At 40.4% G+C, this 20,710-nt stretch overlaps 1 protein-coding gene and 1 pseudogene across 4 annotated transcripts in view; one reads left to right on the top strand and one right to left on the bottom strand.

Moving 5' to 3' along the window:
* PTPN2 (protein tyrosine phosphatase non-receptor type 2) overlaps positions 1-11,220 on the top strand; it is a 76,291-nt gene extending 65,071 nt beyond the window's left edge. The window contains exons 8-11 of one of the 4 annotated variants that reach the window (XM_030836525.2): positions 692-873; positions 4,297-4,398; positions 5,185-5,269; positions 8,398-11,220. In XM_030836525.2, coding sequence (XP_030692385.1) covers positions 692-873; positions 4,297-4,398; positions 5,185-5,269; positions 8,398-8,499 — 471 coding nt within the window. In that variant the 3' untranslated portion in view covers positions 8,500-11,220. Of the gene's footprint in view, positions 1-691; positions 874-4,296; positions 4,707-5,184; positions 5,270-8,397 lie in introns of those variants that run through there. The other 3 variants (XM_030836527.2, XM_030836528.2, XM_070046971.1) reach the window with 3 other exon arrangements.
* On the bottom strand, positions 3,243-3,855 carry LOC115842004 (prefoldin subunit 4 pseudogene; annotated as a pseudogene).
* Positions 11,221-20,710: the final 9,490 nt, after the last annotated feature.

Here is a 20,710-nt window from a genome sequence, read left to right as displayed (position 1 = left end):
CTCTGGATTAGGAGACGGCACAATCTGACTTTGGCGAAGATCTTCTTACTAAGACCAATATTTTGGTGAGGTCAAAGTCACTACATTTTATTAAGATTATTGTATTCAACTACATACTGATGTGCATCAATATTAAATGCTTTATTATTGGGACTTCCCTGGTGGTGCAGTGGTTCAGAATCCTCCTGCTAAAGCAGGGGACACGGGTTCAAGCCCTGGTCTGGGAGGATCCCACGTGCCGCAGAGCAGCTAAGCCCGTGCGCCACAACTACTGAGCCTGTGCTCTAGAGCCCACGAGTCACAACTTCTGAGCCCACGTGCCACAACTACTGAAACCCGTGTGCCTAGAGCCTGTGCTCCACAACAAGAGAAACCACTGCGTTGAGAAGCCCATGCACCACAACGAAGAGTAGCCCCCACTCACCGCAACTAGAGAAAGCCCACGTGCAGCAATGAAGACCCAACGCAACTAAGATAGATAGATTTATTAAAAATGCTTTATTATTATTAAATATTCAACTTAAAATAGACGTAGCTAGAAGTGGTATGACAAAACACGTTTTTCTTTTTCATTCATATGTTAGCATCACAGGGTTTTCTTAAGTTAAATATAGAATTTCAGTTTCATAAATTTTATTTAAGAAAAGTCAAAACTTTAGTGTTTGCATTTGTTTCTCATTTCCCTACTTAGAAACGGTGGAAAGAACTTTCTAAGGAAGATGTATGTCCTGTTTTTGATCATTCACCAACCAAAATAATGACTGAAAAACACAACGGAAACAGGATAGGCCTAGAAGAAGAAAAACTGACAAGTGACAGGTATACAGGACTGTCCTCTAAAATGCAAGATACTCTGGAGGAAAACAGCGAGAGGTAAGGTTACTGCAATAACAATGCTTGAAAAGAGAGACTTTTATTTTAATAAGTTCTGTGGATGGGAACTAATATATAGACCCTTAGTGTATTGAATTAATGTAACTATTTATTTATTACTTAAGGGCATTTAAGTAGTATGTAATGACATCATTGATCTCAAAGAAGCTAATACTTAAAGACGGAAACCTGTTGGAAAATGGTTTAACACAACACTTATTGAGTGTAAGAGTTAGTATAATTAGATGCTAAAATGTGTAGTATGATGCAGAAAACAGAGTATGAATACCTGCCATTTGTACAGTTATATAGCGTTCACGCTACTGTTACAATGTAATTGATAATATGCCTTTAATACCATTATGAAATAATTAAGTGAATATTTCAACTTAATTCTGTTATTGGAAGAAAAAATTATTTTTCAAAAAAAAATCACATAAAATGCCCTATACTTTTTGAGTTTTGAATCCATATGAATGTGTAAACTCTTCAAGTTTTTAAATTTGAAAAATTACGTTTCTCAGGCTCCAAATATCTCACACATTACGAAGCTGGTGTCCTGAGGTGTGAGTCTCTCAGAAAAGTGAATGAGCTCTTTTACTCCCTCTCTTCAATATCTCTGAAAGACTTTTTTTCTTTTCTTTTTGTCAGATATGCTTTTTCTTGTGGAAAATTTTATGCTGTAGTCATATTTGTTACAGTGGGATCTTGGGATGTGCTGTGAAAATCGTTAAGGTCTCCTATACATTATAGCTTCAGTTCTGTATTTCCCCAATATAAAAATTGCCTGAAATTTTATAAAAGGTAGCGTATTACAGTACATAGTAAGTTGCTATATATCATATTGAAGAGTTTATTATGACTTAGCAGTGCTACTCCTTGTGTGTGGCTTCAGTGGTTTAGACTACAAGTTAAAGCATAAAGTTGTTTCTTCTTCTACGTTAGATTTACTAGTTTTAAGTCAGGAAATAATACTGGGAGCTCTGTATCCTTTTATATATTTTATATATGTTTTGCCTGATCTTGACTACAGTGTAATTTGTTTTATTGGAAGGTACACACATACTTGTTATAGTGAATTTTCAGTCTAGAGAGTGAATTCTGAGTAATAATTTTTGCAAGTCATTGTAGGAAGTATTCAGGTAGAGTTCACACAGCCAGAGATACCTGTGTGTGTGATAAGTTAAAGTGAAAAAGACATTAGGAAGACTGCAAAGCATATGGATATGAGCAAAATATAGTCCCCAGGTTGCTAATACACTTAAGGGACAAAACGAGAACCCAGACGAGCAACATAAATTATTTACTATAAATGAAATGCCGTAGGATGAGAATAGAAGGGCTCTAGAGGGTGAGAGAACCAGAGAGAAGAGGTTTCTTAGTTTAGAAGGAAACAAACTTGGAGAACAGCAAAAAAGAAAAACATTTGGGCAAGAACGAGGTTGTACATGGCAGGAGAACACGTGCTCTTGTCTCTTGGGTGTGTAACTAGGAGTGGGATTGCTGGGCCACACGTGGCCACTCCGTGTTGAGCATTTTTTGGCCAGTTTTCCAAGCGGCTGCATCACTTCACCTTCCCACTAGCGATGTCTGAAGGTGCCAATATTCCCACGTAATTTAACGTTGATAAAATAATCTGATATGTAGTCCATATTCAGAGTTCTCTAATTATAAAAAAAAATCCACCTTAAAGCTTTACAGAAAATAACTGTACTGAGATATAATTTACATACCATAGAGTTCACAAAATTTAGAGCGTACAGTTTACTGGATTGAGTATATGTACAGAGTTTTGTGGCCATCGCCATAATGTAATTTTGGAACATTTTTATGATCCCAGTCTATAACTATTTAAAAAAATAATTCAAGATCTGATCCAGGATCATGCATTGTATTTGGTTGATGTGGTTCTTTAGTCTCCTTTAACCTGGGACTGTCCACCACCTTTAGTTTTCCCCCGTTGCTGGACATTGCAGCTTATAGATGAGTTGCCTTTTAGGATGCCTCACAATCTGGATTCCTCTGATTGTTTTTCACTATTAGATATAGGTTAAACATTTGGGCCAGGAAAAAAGCTGCCTCTTAATGTAGTAGATGCTGAAAAGGCACTCAAGATTTTTAATCAAGCCATACCATCAGAGCTGTGCTTCAGAATAATTACTGGGGTGTATTTACTCTGAAGGCATGGAAACTGGTTAGGCTTTTGCTGTAATATAAGCAGTAAGTGAAAAGAGGAGATGGATTTTGTGAGATTTTTTTTTTTATTAACTGATTTTAATAACATGACATAAAACCCCTACACTTTATATAATTGTTATGCAAAATACATAGATGAATACGGTCTTCTTTTAAAAACATAAATAAGCAAGATGTGAAAATAGGCAAGTTTCCATTAAATAAGTGAAAAAAATTTTAAAGTTTTGCTTTCCATATCATTTGGTGTTATAAAATGTTTAGCTTTCATCAGCTTCAGGGTTTGTGTTGCTCCCCAATTTTTCATATAACTGAACTCTCAAATCTGCTAGCACCCACTGAATTGATTCCACTCTGGATGGTAAGGCGTCAGTTTCTTCTTGCAAGTTTTTCTTTCCTTCTTCTAGCATTTCTCATGTTTCTTCTTGAGAATGGCTAATGAAAACATCACCAGTCTGATGAGGTGTCATTAAGCGGTCCTCGTCTGCAAGCATGATGTCCTAACAAGCATCTTCTAAGTTTGGGAGTTGTTTCTTTTTTACTTCTGTTTCTTCCTTCAGCTCTGTGATTCTGCTTGTATTCCATGCAAATCTGTATGTCTTTTGTTGATTTGCAAAAGTAACATTGACATCTTCTGCTGCTGTCTTCTTCATGGTGGCCGCCATCTTAGGCTTGTGAGATTTTTTTCAAGGGAAAAAAATAGTAGTTTTCATGTTGCCTTCAGCCATTCTTTGTGTTGTTCCGGGACCATGGTCCCAGAGTCAAAGAGCTTCCTTTGGAACAAAAATTCTGTATTGAATAGGAAAATGGGAGCTAGAAAAGGGATGGGCAGACAGCAGTAGGCACTCGCACAGCAGAATATTCAAGGAAATGTTGAGTATAGGGGCCTTTGTGAAAAATCAAATATGAGCTCCAAAAGGGATCAGATACCTGGGGACCCTCTGTCTTCCCTCTCCTGCTGGCTGGCTAGCAAAGAAAGAAAAAATACTGATACCATGCTTCTTTTCAGGTCCTACTAAAAATATTCATTTACATAAAACTGTACGAGCAATTGTCATTGAATTACCTGAGTGCATCTCTGGACCATTTAGAGTATTGAAGCTTTTCCCCTTTTTGTTCCAGAGTCTGAATGAGTTGAGAAGTGGGGTGGAGTGGGCGGGGGGCGGGGGGGCTGTGCTCTGCCTGCGTGGTTGAGCCCAGCCCTGCTGATGTGCTCTTGTTTGTTGACAGTGCTCTGCGGAAGCGCCTTCGGGAGGACAGGAAAGCCAGCACAGCTCAGAAGGTGCAGCAGATGAAGCAGAGGCTGAACGAGACCGAACGAAAAAGGAAAAGGTGGTTATATTGGCAACCTATTCTCACTAAGATGGGGTTTGTGTCCGTCATTTTGGTTGGCGCTTTTGTTGGCTGGACACTGTTTTTTCAACAAAATGCCCTATAAATAATTTTGCCCCGCAAGCTTCAGCACTGGTAGCTGACAGTGTTGCGTGAATCACAGGGGTTCATCTGTTAGCAAACTCCTCAGACACCAGACGGTGCAGTTGACTAGACACCCACAGAGAATTGGGGTGTGCAGTCACCTCAGCACCCCCAAGGCGCTGCCCACACTGTACCCGCTCCCTAAAATAAAGACTTGAATGCTTCTTAAGAACTGGTACATTTTCAACTGTATTCATACATGTTAAGTGTTTCACCTGACCAGACTGAGAAGTCCTTTATCATGAGGATTCGTTTTTGGAGGCTGTCTGGATTTTAACCTGCACTTGATATAAGCAATAAATATTGTGGTTTTATGGACATTATTACTGGAAAGAAAATGACCTTTAAGTAATGTGTGTAATGTATAAATGTACTTGTTCACATGGGCATCAACATTTTATATTCTTAACCATTGCAGGGTAAATATATTTTATAAGTACCTATTTAATCTTACTTTTGTAGTTAAATGTACTTTTTAAAAGCTCAATTTGAAAAAAAATCTGTTACCACAAAAAAATAATAAAGTGTATGTTGATTCAATTGTACTGGATACATTTTCCTAAAGAAAAGTTTGATATGAGCAGGTAGAACTCTGAATAAGCAATTTTTACTATATATTTGCATTTCTTTTATGTTTTACAGTTTTCCCAATTTTAAAAAGAAAAAGAAACAAAAATTTTCTCTAAAAGTATCTTTGAAGGAAAATTCTCCTTACTGGCGTAGTCAGGTAACAGTTGGTCAAGACTTTGTAAAGAAACTGGTTTCTGTAAAGCCCATTATTAATACTGTTTATTTTTCAGGAAAATTTCAATGTAATTACCCTAATTTATAATTGGGGTAAACCATAATTTAGGAAATAAAAATAACAAGCAGCATTTTATCATCCATGATTTCAGTTTATTAGACTGAAGTTTTGCAGTAAAAACTTTTTTAAGTTCTTTCTACTTCAATAAATAGTATAATGATGTTCAAACCTACACTGTCCCTTTAACTTCTTAATGGGTATTTTTAGAGCATATTGTTTAATGGATCTAACTGCTCATTTGAGTGCTAGCTTTCTTCAGATTGTAACATTCCTTTCAGTGTTTAACTTGTTTTACTTTAAATAGTTGTTATAAATTTATCTGCTGAAATAATGAAATCACATTATTTCAGTGGTTTTCAAACTTTGCTTGTTGGATTTCTAAGGGGTCACCAGGAGGTGGTAGGAAGGACCCCAAGCTGCCAACCTTTACTTCCAGCAGATAAAGTAGGCTGTCTCTGCTTTATCCACTTTACATACTAGGTACTATTGCTGCACGAGGTTTAATTATTTTCAGCAGGCAGTGATCATTTAAACAACAGTTTGAAAACCTTCGGTATAGATAGACTTTTTAATTGGTTCGAATAGCCTTCTCGAGTGGGTTGAGTTATGCTGAGAGTATGAGAGCAGGACACAGGTGGTGCTGTGTGTAGAGGACAGTTTGTGTCACATGTGCCCACGCCCTGCTCAGCACCACTGTGTCGTGTAACCTTTATATGGAAGGAGGTAAGAAGGATGTTGCTGTGTCTGCCTGCATCACCCCTGTGTTCAGGCACCATGACCCTTACATTTTAGGTCGTTATTGGTTTAAAATCTTTCTTTCCAATTTGCTGTGGTTTATCTTTGCTAAAATACAGTATATTACTCTGCAAGTCAAATACAGGTAGACCTATTCAGTACCAACCGTGGGTCACCTTGCTTTCAATAAAAGGCAAAGACTTTATGGGAAACACAAGCTGATAATGATACCCTTGTCCCCGGGCAGGGTGGACGTGCTTCGTGGGGCTCAGTGCTTCAGCTTTGCTCTTTGCTTCCCGTCCTTCTGGAGGTGTTTGCCATAATGTATTTTATTATTATTTTTTTTTTGCCATAATGTATTTTTAAAATCACATCCGGTGATTTTTAAGTGTCCGGTGTAGCAGACACTTGTTGATAAACTTCTGCTGCTGCAAACGTTAGTCATCTTTCCTCTTCCAAGCACATCCCTGAGGAGAGCATGTTAATTTTTACCAGGGATTGTGTTTTTGGTGGGTGCCCTATACTAATTACTGAAAATGCGTGGCCACGTGCCTGACCTTTATTAAAGAAGGCATCTAGTCAGAGGGGCAGGCCAGGCGGGGTCCTGCCCTCAGGGAACAGCAGAGGAGTCGGCAACCACGGTGGGTGTGCATCTTCCCAGAACTTGTGTCTGTAGGTCTTCGTGATGTTTTCTAATTAGAACAGATGCTGAAAATCAGTTGTACGGTTTGACTTCGATGAGGTGCTGGTATTTTCTTAATAAAAAAGCCAGAAGGTTTATTATTTTTAAGAAAGACTATCTGGATTAATACCTAGTTCATTTGTGTTTATATGTGCTCCTGCCGATAAACGGACAGCACCCCTGATTCAGCACCGTCTTTTCTGGCTGTACCAATGGGCTCCGTACTCATTTCCACGTGCAGCGAAGCATTTTATGCCATCCTACTACTGATTTTTATCTATGCTTGCATGTGTAGAATATCTACAAATACATATTTAGTGCCTCCATATTTAGTTTATCCATATGTAGCATAAAAATGTTGTAAAAGTGCATAGAGAACTTTGGTAATGTACAGACCACTTCCATGTTTAGATGTTTTATATATTTGCTCAGTCCTTATCCTCTTCTATATTTTTGGTCCATTTCATTATGTATTAGTATTTCTACCAAGGAATGAAAAAAAAAAGAGAAAGGAAGTTAAAAAGTTGATTTTTTTTTAAATAACAGGTGCATCAGAGGAAGGAATTGTGACCTTAAGTTAATTTTATGTACACTTGTGTGTGTCCCCTTTGTTTCAAATAAACTAGAATTGATGGTTTGAATAAAAAAAATACATACTGGTTTAAAAAGTAGTTTCTGGCATGGAGCAGTCCTCCAGCTTCTGTATCAATTCCGTCTTTGCTTTCAGCGTCCTTGACACTGATGGTTGTTCCCACTTAGAGGTCATTTCCGTGGTGCCGGGCATTGTGCTGGGGCTTCCCACGTGTTCTCCTGGTAACCTCACAACAAGCCCATGCAGCAGGTGGTGGTGTTGCTGAGCCAGAGTCAGCCTGAGACTTGACCTTTCTACCTTCTCTCTTGTTGACTCTCATGTAGAGTGTATTTTAGAATTAAATTCTCAAAGAAAGATTTAACTTCTGAAAGTCGTTCCCCTCTTAGAAAAATATCTCTGACTAGATTCTGTGTGAACAGACACAGGCTAGAACCTGATTATGTTAGAAATATTTTATTGACCGTTGTATACTCTCTTTTAGTGAGTACATTTCCAGAGTGACTGCCTGGTTATTGTACAGATTTTAAAATCTAGTCTGCCTTGATTTTTACTTTCAGACACGAGTCTTACAGAGACTTTTAAAATGCAGTATATTGTAAGCCTAATGCCATTATGTCTATCATCCGTTTCTCCCAGGCAAGATTCTAAGAATCACACCTTCCGTCAGCACTGACTTATTTCTGGTTCCAGCAGGTCCCTGTGGGTTTGTTAGTGGGGTAGAAAGCGTGGACAAGGGCGGGGTGGCTGAGGTTAGGACTCCCATGTCCATCCCCTGCTGGAGCTGAGTGCCTGGCAGGGATGGCGTGTTCTGGGCTCCCATTTCTACATCACAGCTATTCAAGTCTCTCTTACTTCAGGAAACCCTTGTTTGGCGTTGACTTATCTAGATGGTAGTCATCTTATAAATAAAGTTTTGAAAAACAGAAATTCAGTATTTTTTCACATAATAAAATTAAGTTCTTTTGACTTAAAATACAGGTCTTAGTCGTCCCCTGGATGATTTATTCTGGAGTTGACCTGTGTCTTTCATCTTTTCCCTAGTTCATTGGTTTGGATTTGATTCCATCTTTCCTTGTATCTGTCTTCAAAGCACTGTTTCTGGGACAGCAGCACCCACAGCCCCTACAACAGCAGATAAGTTAGAAATGCCAGGTGTCCTCTTGTTCTGCTGAATGTGGATGAGTGATGTCATGTTGCAGAGTACTGCCCCGGCTAAGCAGTGACTCAGCCCGAGGGGCTTTTAGTTGGGTCGAGCGATTGTCTTTATCAGTAACAACCTGACAGTGAGAATTCTCAAACGCCGTGACCGTCTCTGTGCAGTCCAGTGGCAGAATGAAAAATCCAATCATTGGTACTCTTTCTGTTTGGGTTTTATAATTTAGAGTGGAATACGGGAATTTTAGGATTTAGGGAGGATATTACTTGCAGAGTCTACTTTAATACTATTGTCTGGTTTTCCATCACATGGTATATTGGGGGAGCTATAAGGAGAATGGAATGGGAATTTTTTTCTTTATGGAGACCATTTTTTAAAGAAAAGCATCAATTCTTTATTGTTGCTCTAATTTGGCATAGATTTTTTAGACATATGATGATGTTGATATTTCAGATTACTACTATAAAAAACCTGAAGTTATTTTGAGTTTGGTGAATTCGGCATTTTCCCACTGGGTAAATTGATGTTGTCTGTAAGGCAGTGAGTGCCTTGCTCACCGCAGAGAAGTGTGTGGGACTCTTTTCAGTAAAGCAAGGATGAGTGTCCGGTGGCAGGAACTACTTCGGTGTGGAGCCAGCCCCTGTCAAGACCTTTTAGTTGTTCTAAGGGGTAGTTCATCCTTGCTGAGTGTGTCTTTAACACACTGCTGGGGAGGCAACACCTGCCGGTTCTGCCAGTCAGTAGATACACCTCTCCAAGGTGCATCCTGTTACCCGATTTTCAGACGAGAAAACTGAGTCAAAGAATAAGTAACTTGCCCAAGGTTGTACATCTAGATCATGACAGAGCTGAGATTTGAACTCCAGTCTGTAGAATCCCAGTAACTCCAGGCCTCGCGCTTTCCCATTATGTCACACGCAACCTGTTTTTATGGAATATTTAAATGGAAAAGCATTAGACAGCTACTGTTACCCATTAAAATCCAAAATAACCCTCTTTTTATTTTTTAAGTGAAACAAATCAAAGTTTTCCCCTCCAAAAAATTTTGTGGAACAGTTTGAACTACCACTGAGCCAGAGTAATACTGGAACATCAGAGCACTCTCTAAACCAAAACATTATTTCATTCACTCTGACTGGATCAGTTCCTTGGTTTTAACAAGGGGACTTCTGAAGGTGTGGGAAACACATGCATATTTTGCAGCACTCAGGGTCAGTCAGAAGCTCCTTTCCTCACATCAGCCACTTTGGTTCAGGCTTCTCAGGTCCCTGCAAGAAGCACCTGTGGCAGTTTCTGTGACCACAGGCACCTAACAAGAATGCTTCCTTGGTGTCTGGACATTTCTCTGTCAGTGCTGGAAATGAGACACCAAGGAGCCAGCAGTCAGGAAGAAGCCAACTCGTAGTATTGGGGGTTTTGACTAAATGTTTTGGATAAATGTGTGGGTGTGGTTTATATCTCCTATTTATACACGTGGAGGCACAATAATGACAAGTATTTAGATCTGGGTTTTTTTTTTTTTGTCAGAGCAAGGGAAGTTGAGGGGAAATACCAGTTACCACCTCAGAAGTTCAACTATTTGCAAATATTGTGAAATAACATTAAAAACTCACCTGCCCTTAAATTAGTTGTTATTTCATCTCTCTATCACTTGTTTAAACTCTCATTTATCTTTACTTTTTGGCATTAAAGTACAATAAATCTATCAATTATTTTATGTCTGTGTTTTCTTTTAATACTTAAATCATGTCACTTCAGTTCTGTATTTCTGTGATCATTAGTATTACCCTTCAGGACAAAAAGCATGCTGCTAACAGTCCATGAGTTAAGGATATAAGCCAACTTTATGTTCATACATTACATTCATAATATTTTTAGCAGTATGATACAGTGGAGGTCCAAATTGGATTAGACTTTTGCATTGAATTCCAAAGTATTGGTAAGTCTAGCACATACCATAAAATCTTGCTAAACTGTTGTGGGTACTTTTTTTTTTTTAACTGTCTATCTGTCAGTATAGCTCACATGGAGGTCATTTCTTGAGTAATACAGGATGACCTAAAAAAATTCATAGTTGTTAATTCTTGTAAAAGAGTGAGAGTTACGGTGCTTTAACATGAGTCTACCTCACACCACCAATTCTGTTTGAAAATCAAGCACATAAGCAGTTTTACCAAGGTAACAGCAAAGCACTCAGTGTGATTGAGTGTGATGTGTTGGAATGTTTTTTGGTTGCCTTTTTAGTTCATTGTTAGTCCTTTTATGTTTGTGTGTATCTGTGTATGTCTGTGTGTTTGGTAAATATGAATTGAATAGATGACTTCTTATTTTATATTTTAGGCCAAGATTGACAGACACCTAAATATTCATGACTTGAGAATATTCTGCAGCTATAAATTTTGAACCATTGATGTGCAAAGCAAGACCTGGAGCCCACTCCGGAAACTAAGTGAGGCTTGATAAGCCTGTAGATTGCCTCACATTTGTCTGTTTACAAAGTAAACCTTACATCCAGGGAACGAAGAGCACCACCAGCAGAAGACTTTGCAGAGCCCTTTCATTTGATGCATTGTTAAGTTTTTTAATGCGTGTGTGAAATGTAGAGAGATGTAAAAGAAATAAATTAGGAAAGACTACTTTGTATTGTACTGCCATTCCTACTGTATTTTTATACTTTTTGGCAGCATTAAATATTTTTCTTAAATAGACTGTGTTGGTTTGTGTGCATTATCTTAGGACAGCTCTGCTTCAAATAATGAATGTTTTCCTAAGGGTTTGCTCTCAAGTTTTTATAACTAGCAACTGACATTTCAATTGAAATTGATTCAAAACATTGGCCCCTTGGTTTTTTAAGATGTTTATTTAGTTACCCTATCAATATAGGTTAGGTGAATGCAACAAAAGAAAAGTTATAATATCCCTTTTGTTACCTGGAAAAATATTAATATGGATAATGGTATTAAATCAATTTTAGATAAGGACAGCAATTCAGTGCGTTTTTTTTTTTTTTTTTTTAGTGGTACACGGGCCTCTCACTGTTGTGGCCTCTCCCGTTGCGGAGCACAGGCTCCGGACGCGCAGGCTCAGCGGCCAGCTCCGCGGCATGTGGGATCTTCCCAGACCAGGGCATGAACCCGTGTCGCCTGCATCGGCAGGCGGACTCTCAACCACTGCGCCACCAGGGAAGCCCCCTCAGTGCAGTTTTTAAATCACAGTGTTACTCTGTCCTTGGAGGTTGTGCTTTCCCCAAACACCGCCTGTTGTAAAGAGACCAAAGGTTCCTTCCTGCGGCGGCATTTGGCCTCTTGACTGTCTAATTTCCCGACCATGTGCTTGATTTGGGCTCTGAATCCACTCAGTCCTCAGTCCTGGTGATACTCATCCAGAGACACTCACGTCTACGTCATGTAGCATCACCGTAATGTGTGACAACTCACTGTTGTTTTTGTTTTGACAACTGTGAAAGTTTTGTAACACGGTTCATTGAATAATCTATATCATCTTTAACAAATTTAATGACTCCCCTTTTCCTTTTTGCCTTGTTGTCCATGGGGTTTTAGTCTATTTTAGGAGTAAGCAAACGTTATTAATCCTTATTAAATCTTTCCTAAAGCATGCATGGAAAGTTTGTTGTACCACAAAGTACAGCAAGATAATCCTCCAGTGTGTCGACAAAGCTTCTTGAAAGCGTTCTCTGCACTCAGTTACCTCTATTTCCTGACTTCCCGATACTGTCCCCGAAGATTATGACTTTCTCTTGCATCACTCCAGAAATGGCCCGTAAAGGTTGTCTTAGCTCATGCTGTACCAAATGCAGTTGACACTCTTCAATTCTTCCCTCGAATGACTTCTCGACGGCAGAATGAACTCCTTTGAAGCTTCTCCGTAGACTCAAGTAAGACTTCTCTCTGGGTTTTCTCAGTCCTGCCTGACTCCTCCTCTTCCTCTTTTCTTTTTTTTTAATTTTAATTTTATTTTTTATTGTGGCAAGAATACCACACGAGACCTACCCTCTTAACTTTTTAAGTATACGACACGTTTATGGTACTGTTGACTGTAGCTACAGTGCTGTCCAGCAGACATTAGACTGTTCTCATCTTGCTTAACCGAAACTTTATGCCTGTTGATTAGTATCTACCCACTCCCCCTCCCACCAGCCCCTGGCAACCACCATTCCAGTCTTTGACTCTACGAATTAGACTCTTTTAGATACTTTTATGTAGAGGAATATCCAGTGTTTGGCTTTCTGTGACTGACTAGCTTGTTTCACTTAGCGTAACGTTCTCAAGGCTCATGCGTGTTTTTTAAGGCTGAGCAGTATTCCATTGTCTGTATATACTACACTTTTTAATCCATTCCTCTGTCAATGGACCTTTAGGTTGTTTCCACATATTGACTATTGTGAATAGTGCTGTAGTGAACCTGGGAGTGCTAATATGTCTTTAAGATCCTGACTTCAGTTCTTTTGGATAGATACCCAGAAGTTGGATTGCTGGATCATGTGGTGGTTGTATTTTTAATTTCTTGAGGAACTTCCATACTGTTTTCCACAGCAGCTGTACCATTTTGCACTGCCACCAACAGTACATGAGGGCTCCAATTTCACCTTATCCTCCCCATCACTTGTTGTCTTTTGTTTTTTTTTTTATAATAGCATCCTTACTGTTATAAGGTGATATCTCATTGTGATATTCATTTGCATTTCCCTGATGATTAGTGATGTTGAACATTTTTTCATATACCTGTTGGCCATCTGTATGTACTCTTTGGAGAAGTATCTATTTAAGTAAGTCCTTTACTCTTTGACTGGGTTAGTTTTTTTGCTGTTGAGTTGTAGGAGTTCCTTATATATTTGGAGACTAATATCAGATATATGGCTTACACATATTTTCTCCCATTCAGTAGGTTGCCTTTTCACTCTGTTTCTCTCCTGCCTGACTCGTATATTGGAATTCCCAAGGTCTCGTCTTTGGGCCTTTGATTTCAGCATTGGAGGATCTCATCTTTGCCCAAGTCTTTATCTAAAACCTCTGAGCTGACTACATGCAACTTCTTCGACTCCAGGCCAGACATCACCGCTGAGTTGTACCCATACATCTAGATCCATGAATGGTCATTGCATTAATTCCTTCAGCTCCAAACCTGAGTGTGGTCTCTCTCATCCCCATCTCATCTTCCTCCCGTGTTTACCTGGTTATTCGGTAGCATGTGCCAGAAACCTGAAGTTCATTCTCAGTTCCTCCACTTAGGCTCCACATCCAGTCAGCTCACCAAATCTCTCCCACTGCCTCGCTTTAGCTTACACCTTCATTGCATGTGGGGGGGATGGCAGCAGGCTTTCCTGCCATTCCACTCTGCCTCACAAGTGATTTAAAGTAAAGATCTGGTTTTACCCTCCTTAAAATTCTCTGATGCCACCTTAGAAAAATTTGCCTCCATTTTAAACCCCAAAGCCCCCAGCATGCTGTTTGCACCATTTCATCTTTTTGGCTGCTGTGTGTCCATTTATATATTTCTTTTTCCCCAGTTTTATTGAGAAATAATTGACATACATCACTGTATAAGTTGTACAACACGATGGTTTGATTTTCTGATACGGTTGACCCTTGAACCGTGCAGGTGCACTTAGGCACAGAATTTTTTCAGTAGTAAATACTACAGTTCTACATGACACGGTTGGTTGAATCCATGGATGTGGAACCGTGGATACAGAGGGCCAACTAAGTTATACAAGGATTTTCTGCTATTTGGAGGGTGGGCACCAATAAGCCCTGTGTTGTTCAAGGGTCAACCATATTGTGAAATGATTAGCACAGTAAGTATGGTTAACATCCATCATCTTACACAGATACAATAAAAAAAGGAAATTCGTCCTTGTGATGAGAACTCTTGGGATCTGCTGTCTTAACATTCCTGCGTATCATACGGCGGTGTTTGCTGCAGTCACTGTGCTGTACATCACATCACATCCCTAGGACTTACTGGAACTGGACCTTTTGACAACCTTCCTCCAGTCCCTCCCCTGCCCCACTGCACCCACCCACCCACCCCGGTATCTACAAATCTAATCTCTCTTTCTCTGAGTTTGGAGTTTTGATATTTTAGATTCCACATATTTGCGAAATCACACAGTATATGTTCTTTTTCTTTGATTTATTTCACTCAGCATCATGCTCTCACTATCCATCCATATTGTTGCAAATGGCAAGATTTTGTTCATTTTTGGGGGTGAATAATATTCCATTGTATGCATAGCACATTTTCATTATCCATTTATCAATTGATAACACTTAGGTTATTTTTGTATCTTGGCTATTGTAAACATGGGGATGCAGATATCTTTTTGAATTAAGAGTTTTCATTTTCTTCAAATAAATACCCAGAAGTGGAATTGCTGGGTCATATGGTAGTTCTACTTTTAATTTTTTGAGGAACCTCTGTGCTGTTTTCCATAGTAGCTACACCAACTTACATTCCCACCAACAGTGCACAAGTGTCCCCTTTTCTCCACCTCCTTGTCAACATGTTATTTCTTGTCCTTTGGATAATAGCCATTCTGACAGGTGTGAGGTGATATCTCGTGGTTTTGATTTGCATTTCCCTAATGACTAGCAATATTGAGCATCTTTTCATGTACCTCTTGGCCATCTGTATGTCTTCTTTGGAAAAATGTCTGTACAGGTTCTTTGCCCATCTTTTTAACTGGGTTATTTGGTATTTTGCTGTTGTATAAATTCTCTATATATTTTTGGATATTAACCCCTTATCAGACATATGGTTTGCAAATATTTCCTCCCATTCAGTAGGTTGTCTTTTTACTTTGTTGATGGCTTTTTTTGCTGTGCAGAAGTTTTTTAGTTTGATGTCCCACTTGTTTATTTTTTATTTTGTTGCTTGTGCTTTAGGTGTGACGCCCTGTCTTCCTTAATGGGCACACAAGTTGCAACTGTGCCAAAACATTTGGAATTAGTGGAATATTCCTTGTTCATTCATTTGTTGGATGAATGTTTATTGAACACGTGCTAGGCGCTGTACTAGGCATTGCATATTCAGTGACGAGGGGAACGTGGTTGTGGTCTGCTGCAGTCTTGTGGGAAGGTCAAACAGCACACATGTAAATAAGCAAATACACATGCTGTTAAAACTAGCGGTAAGCACTATGGTGGAAGTGAAAAGGTACCGGGTTAGATGTGAAGAAACGGGCTTTGGGAAAGCAGAAGCAGAGACATCGTTCAGGAGCTCTGGGTCCTCACTCTGCTGCTCTACTTGGATAAGGATGTGGCCTTACAAGAAGTTTGGCTCAAGATACGAAGAGTCCAGTGTTTGAAGGTGTTGGGTTAAAGCGCAGTGCGTAGATTGCTAGCCTGTGTTCTTTCCGAATGCTGATGTGAGCCCGTTTGGAAAGGGCAGCATCAAAGCAAGGATCAAAGTTTCCAGATCTGGTGAGACCCTACCCGGTGGTCTCTGACAGTCAGGGGCACATCACTCCGAGGTTTCCGGAGGCCAAGGGAAGCTCCTCTGAAATAAGCTGTATCTGCCACTGTCCTTTGTGATCACCTACTTTTGATAAAAGTTTATCTTAGTTGAATCAGGAATTTAATGTAACCTGTGAGTCTTTGGATGGGTCTCTTCCTGACAATTCTTAGCCCACCTGAAATGCTGCAGCTACTCTAAAATAGGATGGATGTGAAAACCCCTCCACTGGGATCAGACTTGGGACAGAGAATTGGGAAACCAAGGAGTGAGCTGACTCCTCCCGGATGGAGCCAGGACAGTGTGTGGCCTGAGACACGGGGTAGTTGAGGGACCCCTCACTCCCACATCCCAGTGCTTCTGAGGGTCTGGTGCACAGGAAGGAAGCTGAGACAACAAAATTCGGTGCGTGTTTCTCTCCTTTGCAGCCTCTAAACCGGAACTACCCAGGGATGAAGGTCCTGGGAAATGTGTTCTCGGCTTCAGAGGGGAGCGGTGGTGGTGCCACATCACAGCAGGCAGCCGAGCACAGCATGCGTGGCTGATGTCCATGATGCCACCAAGTCCAGCATGCTCGCGTTTCAGAGCAAAAGAAGTAAAGATCTCAACATAGACATGCATCAGATAATCACGGCATACACTTTAAATATCTTACTTTTTTTTTTTTTTTTTTTTTGCGGTACGCGGGCCTCTCACTGTTGTGGCCTCTCCCGTTGCGGAGCACGGGCTCTGGACGCGCAGGCTCAGCAGCCATGGCTCACGGGCCCAGCCGCTCCGCGGCATGTGGGATCTTCCTGGACCGGGGCATGAACCCGTGTCCCCTGCATCAGCAGGCAGACTCTCAACCACTGCGCCACCAGGGAAGCCCTAAATATCTTACAATTTTATTTGTCAGTTATAGCTCAGTAAAGCTACAAAAAAAAGGTAAAGATGAAGTCAAGTTGGAAGCACCAACATGAGCTACTCTCCACCCACAGGAATGTTCAAGGTGGGCCTGATAAACTGGAGACGTTTGAACCTTTGAAAGACCAAAAGACTGGTGATGCTCAACAAGGGTAAGAAATGTATAATATTGGGAAGTTGGAAAGTTCTGGAGATGGTGGTGGTAGTGGCTGCATAACAATGTGAATGTGCTTAATGTCACAATTGTGCAGATGAAAATGGTAAATTTTATGTATTTTTAGCACAATTATGTGTGTGTGTGTGTTGTGGGAATGTTCTCCCTAATTATTCGTCTGTGAAGTGGGAATAATAGTATCTGTACTTCAGGGTTGTTGAGAGGCGTAAAGGAATCTAAAATGCTTAGCGCAGTTGCCAGCTCTTAAATATTCACTAATATCAACGTTACTGTTACCTAAAGGATGTGTTGCTTATACCGCAATAAAAAATGCATTAGGCCTTCAGCCAGATGATCAAGGTCAAAGTCAGCAGAGATAAGTCGTGTTGATAGTATATACTCTTAGCACCATATGATGAGAAGGGCACTTTTCCTCTGTGGTCTTCCTCCCCAAAACACATAACCAGCCCTATCAGACCAGGGCCACCCTAGTGACCTCATTTAACCTAAGTGCCTCCCGAAAAGCCCTGTCTCCTCAAACAGTCATGTTGGAGGTTAGGGCTTCAACATATGAATCTGGGGACACAATTCGGTCCATAACACCTACCAACCCCATTCTTGGCCTCAGTGGGAAGCAGGATGTCTTCTGAGAAACAATTTTTTTTCTCCTAGGTAATAACATTTTATCTCTTTTTGAAGACATTTTAATGTATAAACTCTGTGCTTTAATTCCTTTGGGTTCTTAGCCTTTTGGAATTCAAAAATGCCATTTTTTTCTCAAAAGCCTGACTCCTTTCTGGATGTCTGGGGATGGGTTCCATGGGTTTTCACATATTTAAAAATCAAGCTGTAGGGGCTTCCCTGGTGGCACAGTGGTTGAGAATCTGCCTGCCAATGCAGGGGACACGGGTTCGAGCCCTAATCTGGGGAGATCCCACATGCCGTGGAGCAGATAAGCCCGTGAGCCACAACTACTGAGCCTAAGTGCCACGACTGCTGAGGCCCGCGCACTTAGAGCCTGTGCTCCACAACAAGAGAAGCCACCGCAATGAGAAGCCCACGCACCGCAATGAAGAGTAGCCCCCACTCACCACAACTAGAGAAAAGCCCATGCACAGCACAGCAACAAAGACCCAACACAGCCAAAAATAAATATAATAAATAAATTTAAATAAATAAATAAGTAAAAATCAAGCTGTAAATTTAAGATTTGTGCACTTTACTATCTGTATGTTATTACTCAATTTTTTTTTTTTTTAATAAAAACAACCCAACCATTACTAGCAAAAAATGTTTGCTTTCGCGATGATGCTGTGGGTCTCGGAAACCTGGCTTTTAAGTCTCACAGTAAGCTTGGGTCTTCCTTGTTCCCTTCCTCTCAGAGCACTGGATGTGTCTGACCCAAGGGGTCGTCAGGGTCACTGTGTAACTTGCAGGAGGATCTGAGGGAACTTCAGTTAATATCTGATAGCGGATTGTGTCTTTGGTGGATTCACCAAAAAGGAAAACTCAAAAAGCATGGCCACTTCTGGGCAGGGGAACTGGGGGTGTGGGGTGAAGTTGGAAGCCTTCAATGGACTCAAGTTCCAGACTAGTTACATCAGGCAGGTTCTGCCAGTGCAGCGCTGTCTGGGTGGGGAGACAGATTCCTGGTGCTCCCTGTTCTACGATCTTCCCAGAGTCCTCTTCTTCACTTTTGAAGAATAGTTTAACAGGAAACAGAATTCTAAATTGGTGTTTTTTCTCTCAACACTTTAAATATTTTATTCAACGCTTTTCTTGCATGCTTTTTGAGAATTTGGATGTAATTTTTTTAATATAAATTTATTTATTTTTGGCTGTGTTGGGTCTTTGTTGCTGCGCGCAGGCTTTTCTCTAGTTGCGGTGAGCAGGGGCTACTCTTCATTGCGGTGCGCGGGCTCCTCATTGTGGTGGCTTCTCTTGTTGCAGAGCACAGGGTGTAGGAGCATGGGCTTCAGTAGTTGTGGCACGTGGGCTCAGTAGTTGTGGCTTGCAGGCTCTAGAGTGCAGGCTCAGTAGTTGTGGCACAGGGGCTTAGTAGTTCCTCCATGGCATGTGGGATCTTCCCGGACCAGGGCTCGAACCTGTGTCTCCTGCATTGGCAGGCAGATTCTTAACCACTGCCATCAGGGAAGCCCTGGATGTAATTTTTATCTTTCCTCTTTTATAGATAAAATACTTTTCCTCCTGACTTCTTTTAAAACTTTTTATTTATCATTGATTTTTTGTAGTTTGAAAATGATATGCCCAGGTGTAGTTTTTTGGCATTTCCCATACTTTGTGTTCTCTGAGCTTCCTGGACCTGTGGTTTGGAACGCTCTGGTGAACTTCAGAATGGTTGTTTTCCCCTCCCCCTGTCAGATATCCCCCTGTCTGATATTAATTTGGGGGAAATTTGTAATCATTATTGCTTCAAATATTTCTTCTTTTCCTTTTTTCTCTTTCTTCACTTTCTGGTATTCCCACTATGCATATATTATACCTTTTGTAGTTGTCTCACATTTCTTGGATTTTCTTGAAAAAACTTTTTTCACTGAAGTGTAGTTGACATACAATATTATATTAGTTTCATAGTGATTTGACATTTATATACGTTACAAATTTATCGAAATGGTAAGTCTAAAAACCATCAGTCGCCATACAGCATTATTGTAATATTATTGACTGTATTCCCTGTGCTATACATTACATCCCTGTGACTTATTTATTTTATAACTGGAAGTTTGTACCTCTTTTCCCTCCATACGATTTTTTTTTTTGGCTGCACCGCATGGCCTGGGGGGACCTCAGTTCTCCGACCAGGGATTGAACCCAGGCCCTCAGCAGTGAGAGCCCAGAAACCTAACCACTAGACCACCAGGCAACTTCCTGGAAATTTGTACCTCTTAACCCCCTTCACTTATTTCTCCCAATCCTTGGACTTTCTATTCTTTTTTTTTTTTTTTTCATTCTTTTTTCTCTTTACTTTTCAGTTTTGGAAGTTTCTATGGACATAGCCTCAATCTCAGAGATTCTTTCCTCAGCTGTTTCCGGTCTACTAACAAGCCCATCCAAGGCATCCTTTATTTCTGTCAGTGTTTCTGAGCTCTAGCATTCCTTTTTGATTCTTTCTAAGGATTTCCATCTCCATTACATTGCCCCTCTGTTCTTGGATGCTGTATACTTTATCCCTTAGAGCCTTTATATTAATCATAGTTGTCTTAAGTTCTTGGTCTAAAAATTTCAACACTCCTGCCATGTCTGATTCTAAAGCTGGCCCCATCTCTTCAAATTGTGTGTTTTGCCTTCGGTATGCCTTCTAATTTTTTCTGTGTAGCAGGATATGATGTACTGGGTAAAAGGAACTGGTATAAATAGGCCTTTAGTGATGTGGCAGTAAGATGAGGGGATAGGGAAGCGTCCTGCAGTCCTGTGATTAAGTCTTGGTCTTAGAAGGGACTGTGTCCTTCACACGTGATTCTCATTCTCATTCCCTGCCCCCCTCGTGCCCCACCTCCATGGCCTCAGGAAAGACAGGAGCCTAGAGTGTAGGCTCTGATAAAACCCCAGCACATTAGGCTCTGGGGAAATAGTTCCTCCTGAGGACAGACCTTGTTAAGAGCAGAACGCTCTGGTGAACTTCAGAATGCTTGTTTTCCCCTCCCCCT

Source organism: Globicephala melas, chromosome 13 (genome assembly GCF_963455315.2).
Source record: "Globicephala melas chromosome 13, mGloMel1.2, whole genome shotgun sequence".
Lineage (NCBI taxonomy): Eukaryota > Metazoa > Chordata > Mammalia > Artiodactyla > Delphinidae > Globicephala > Globicephala melas.
Note: the sequence above shows the minus strand (reverse complement) of the source record. Positions and strands in the feature narration are given on the sequence as shown.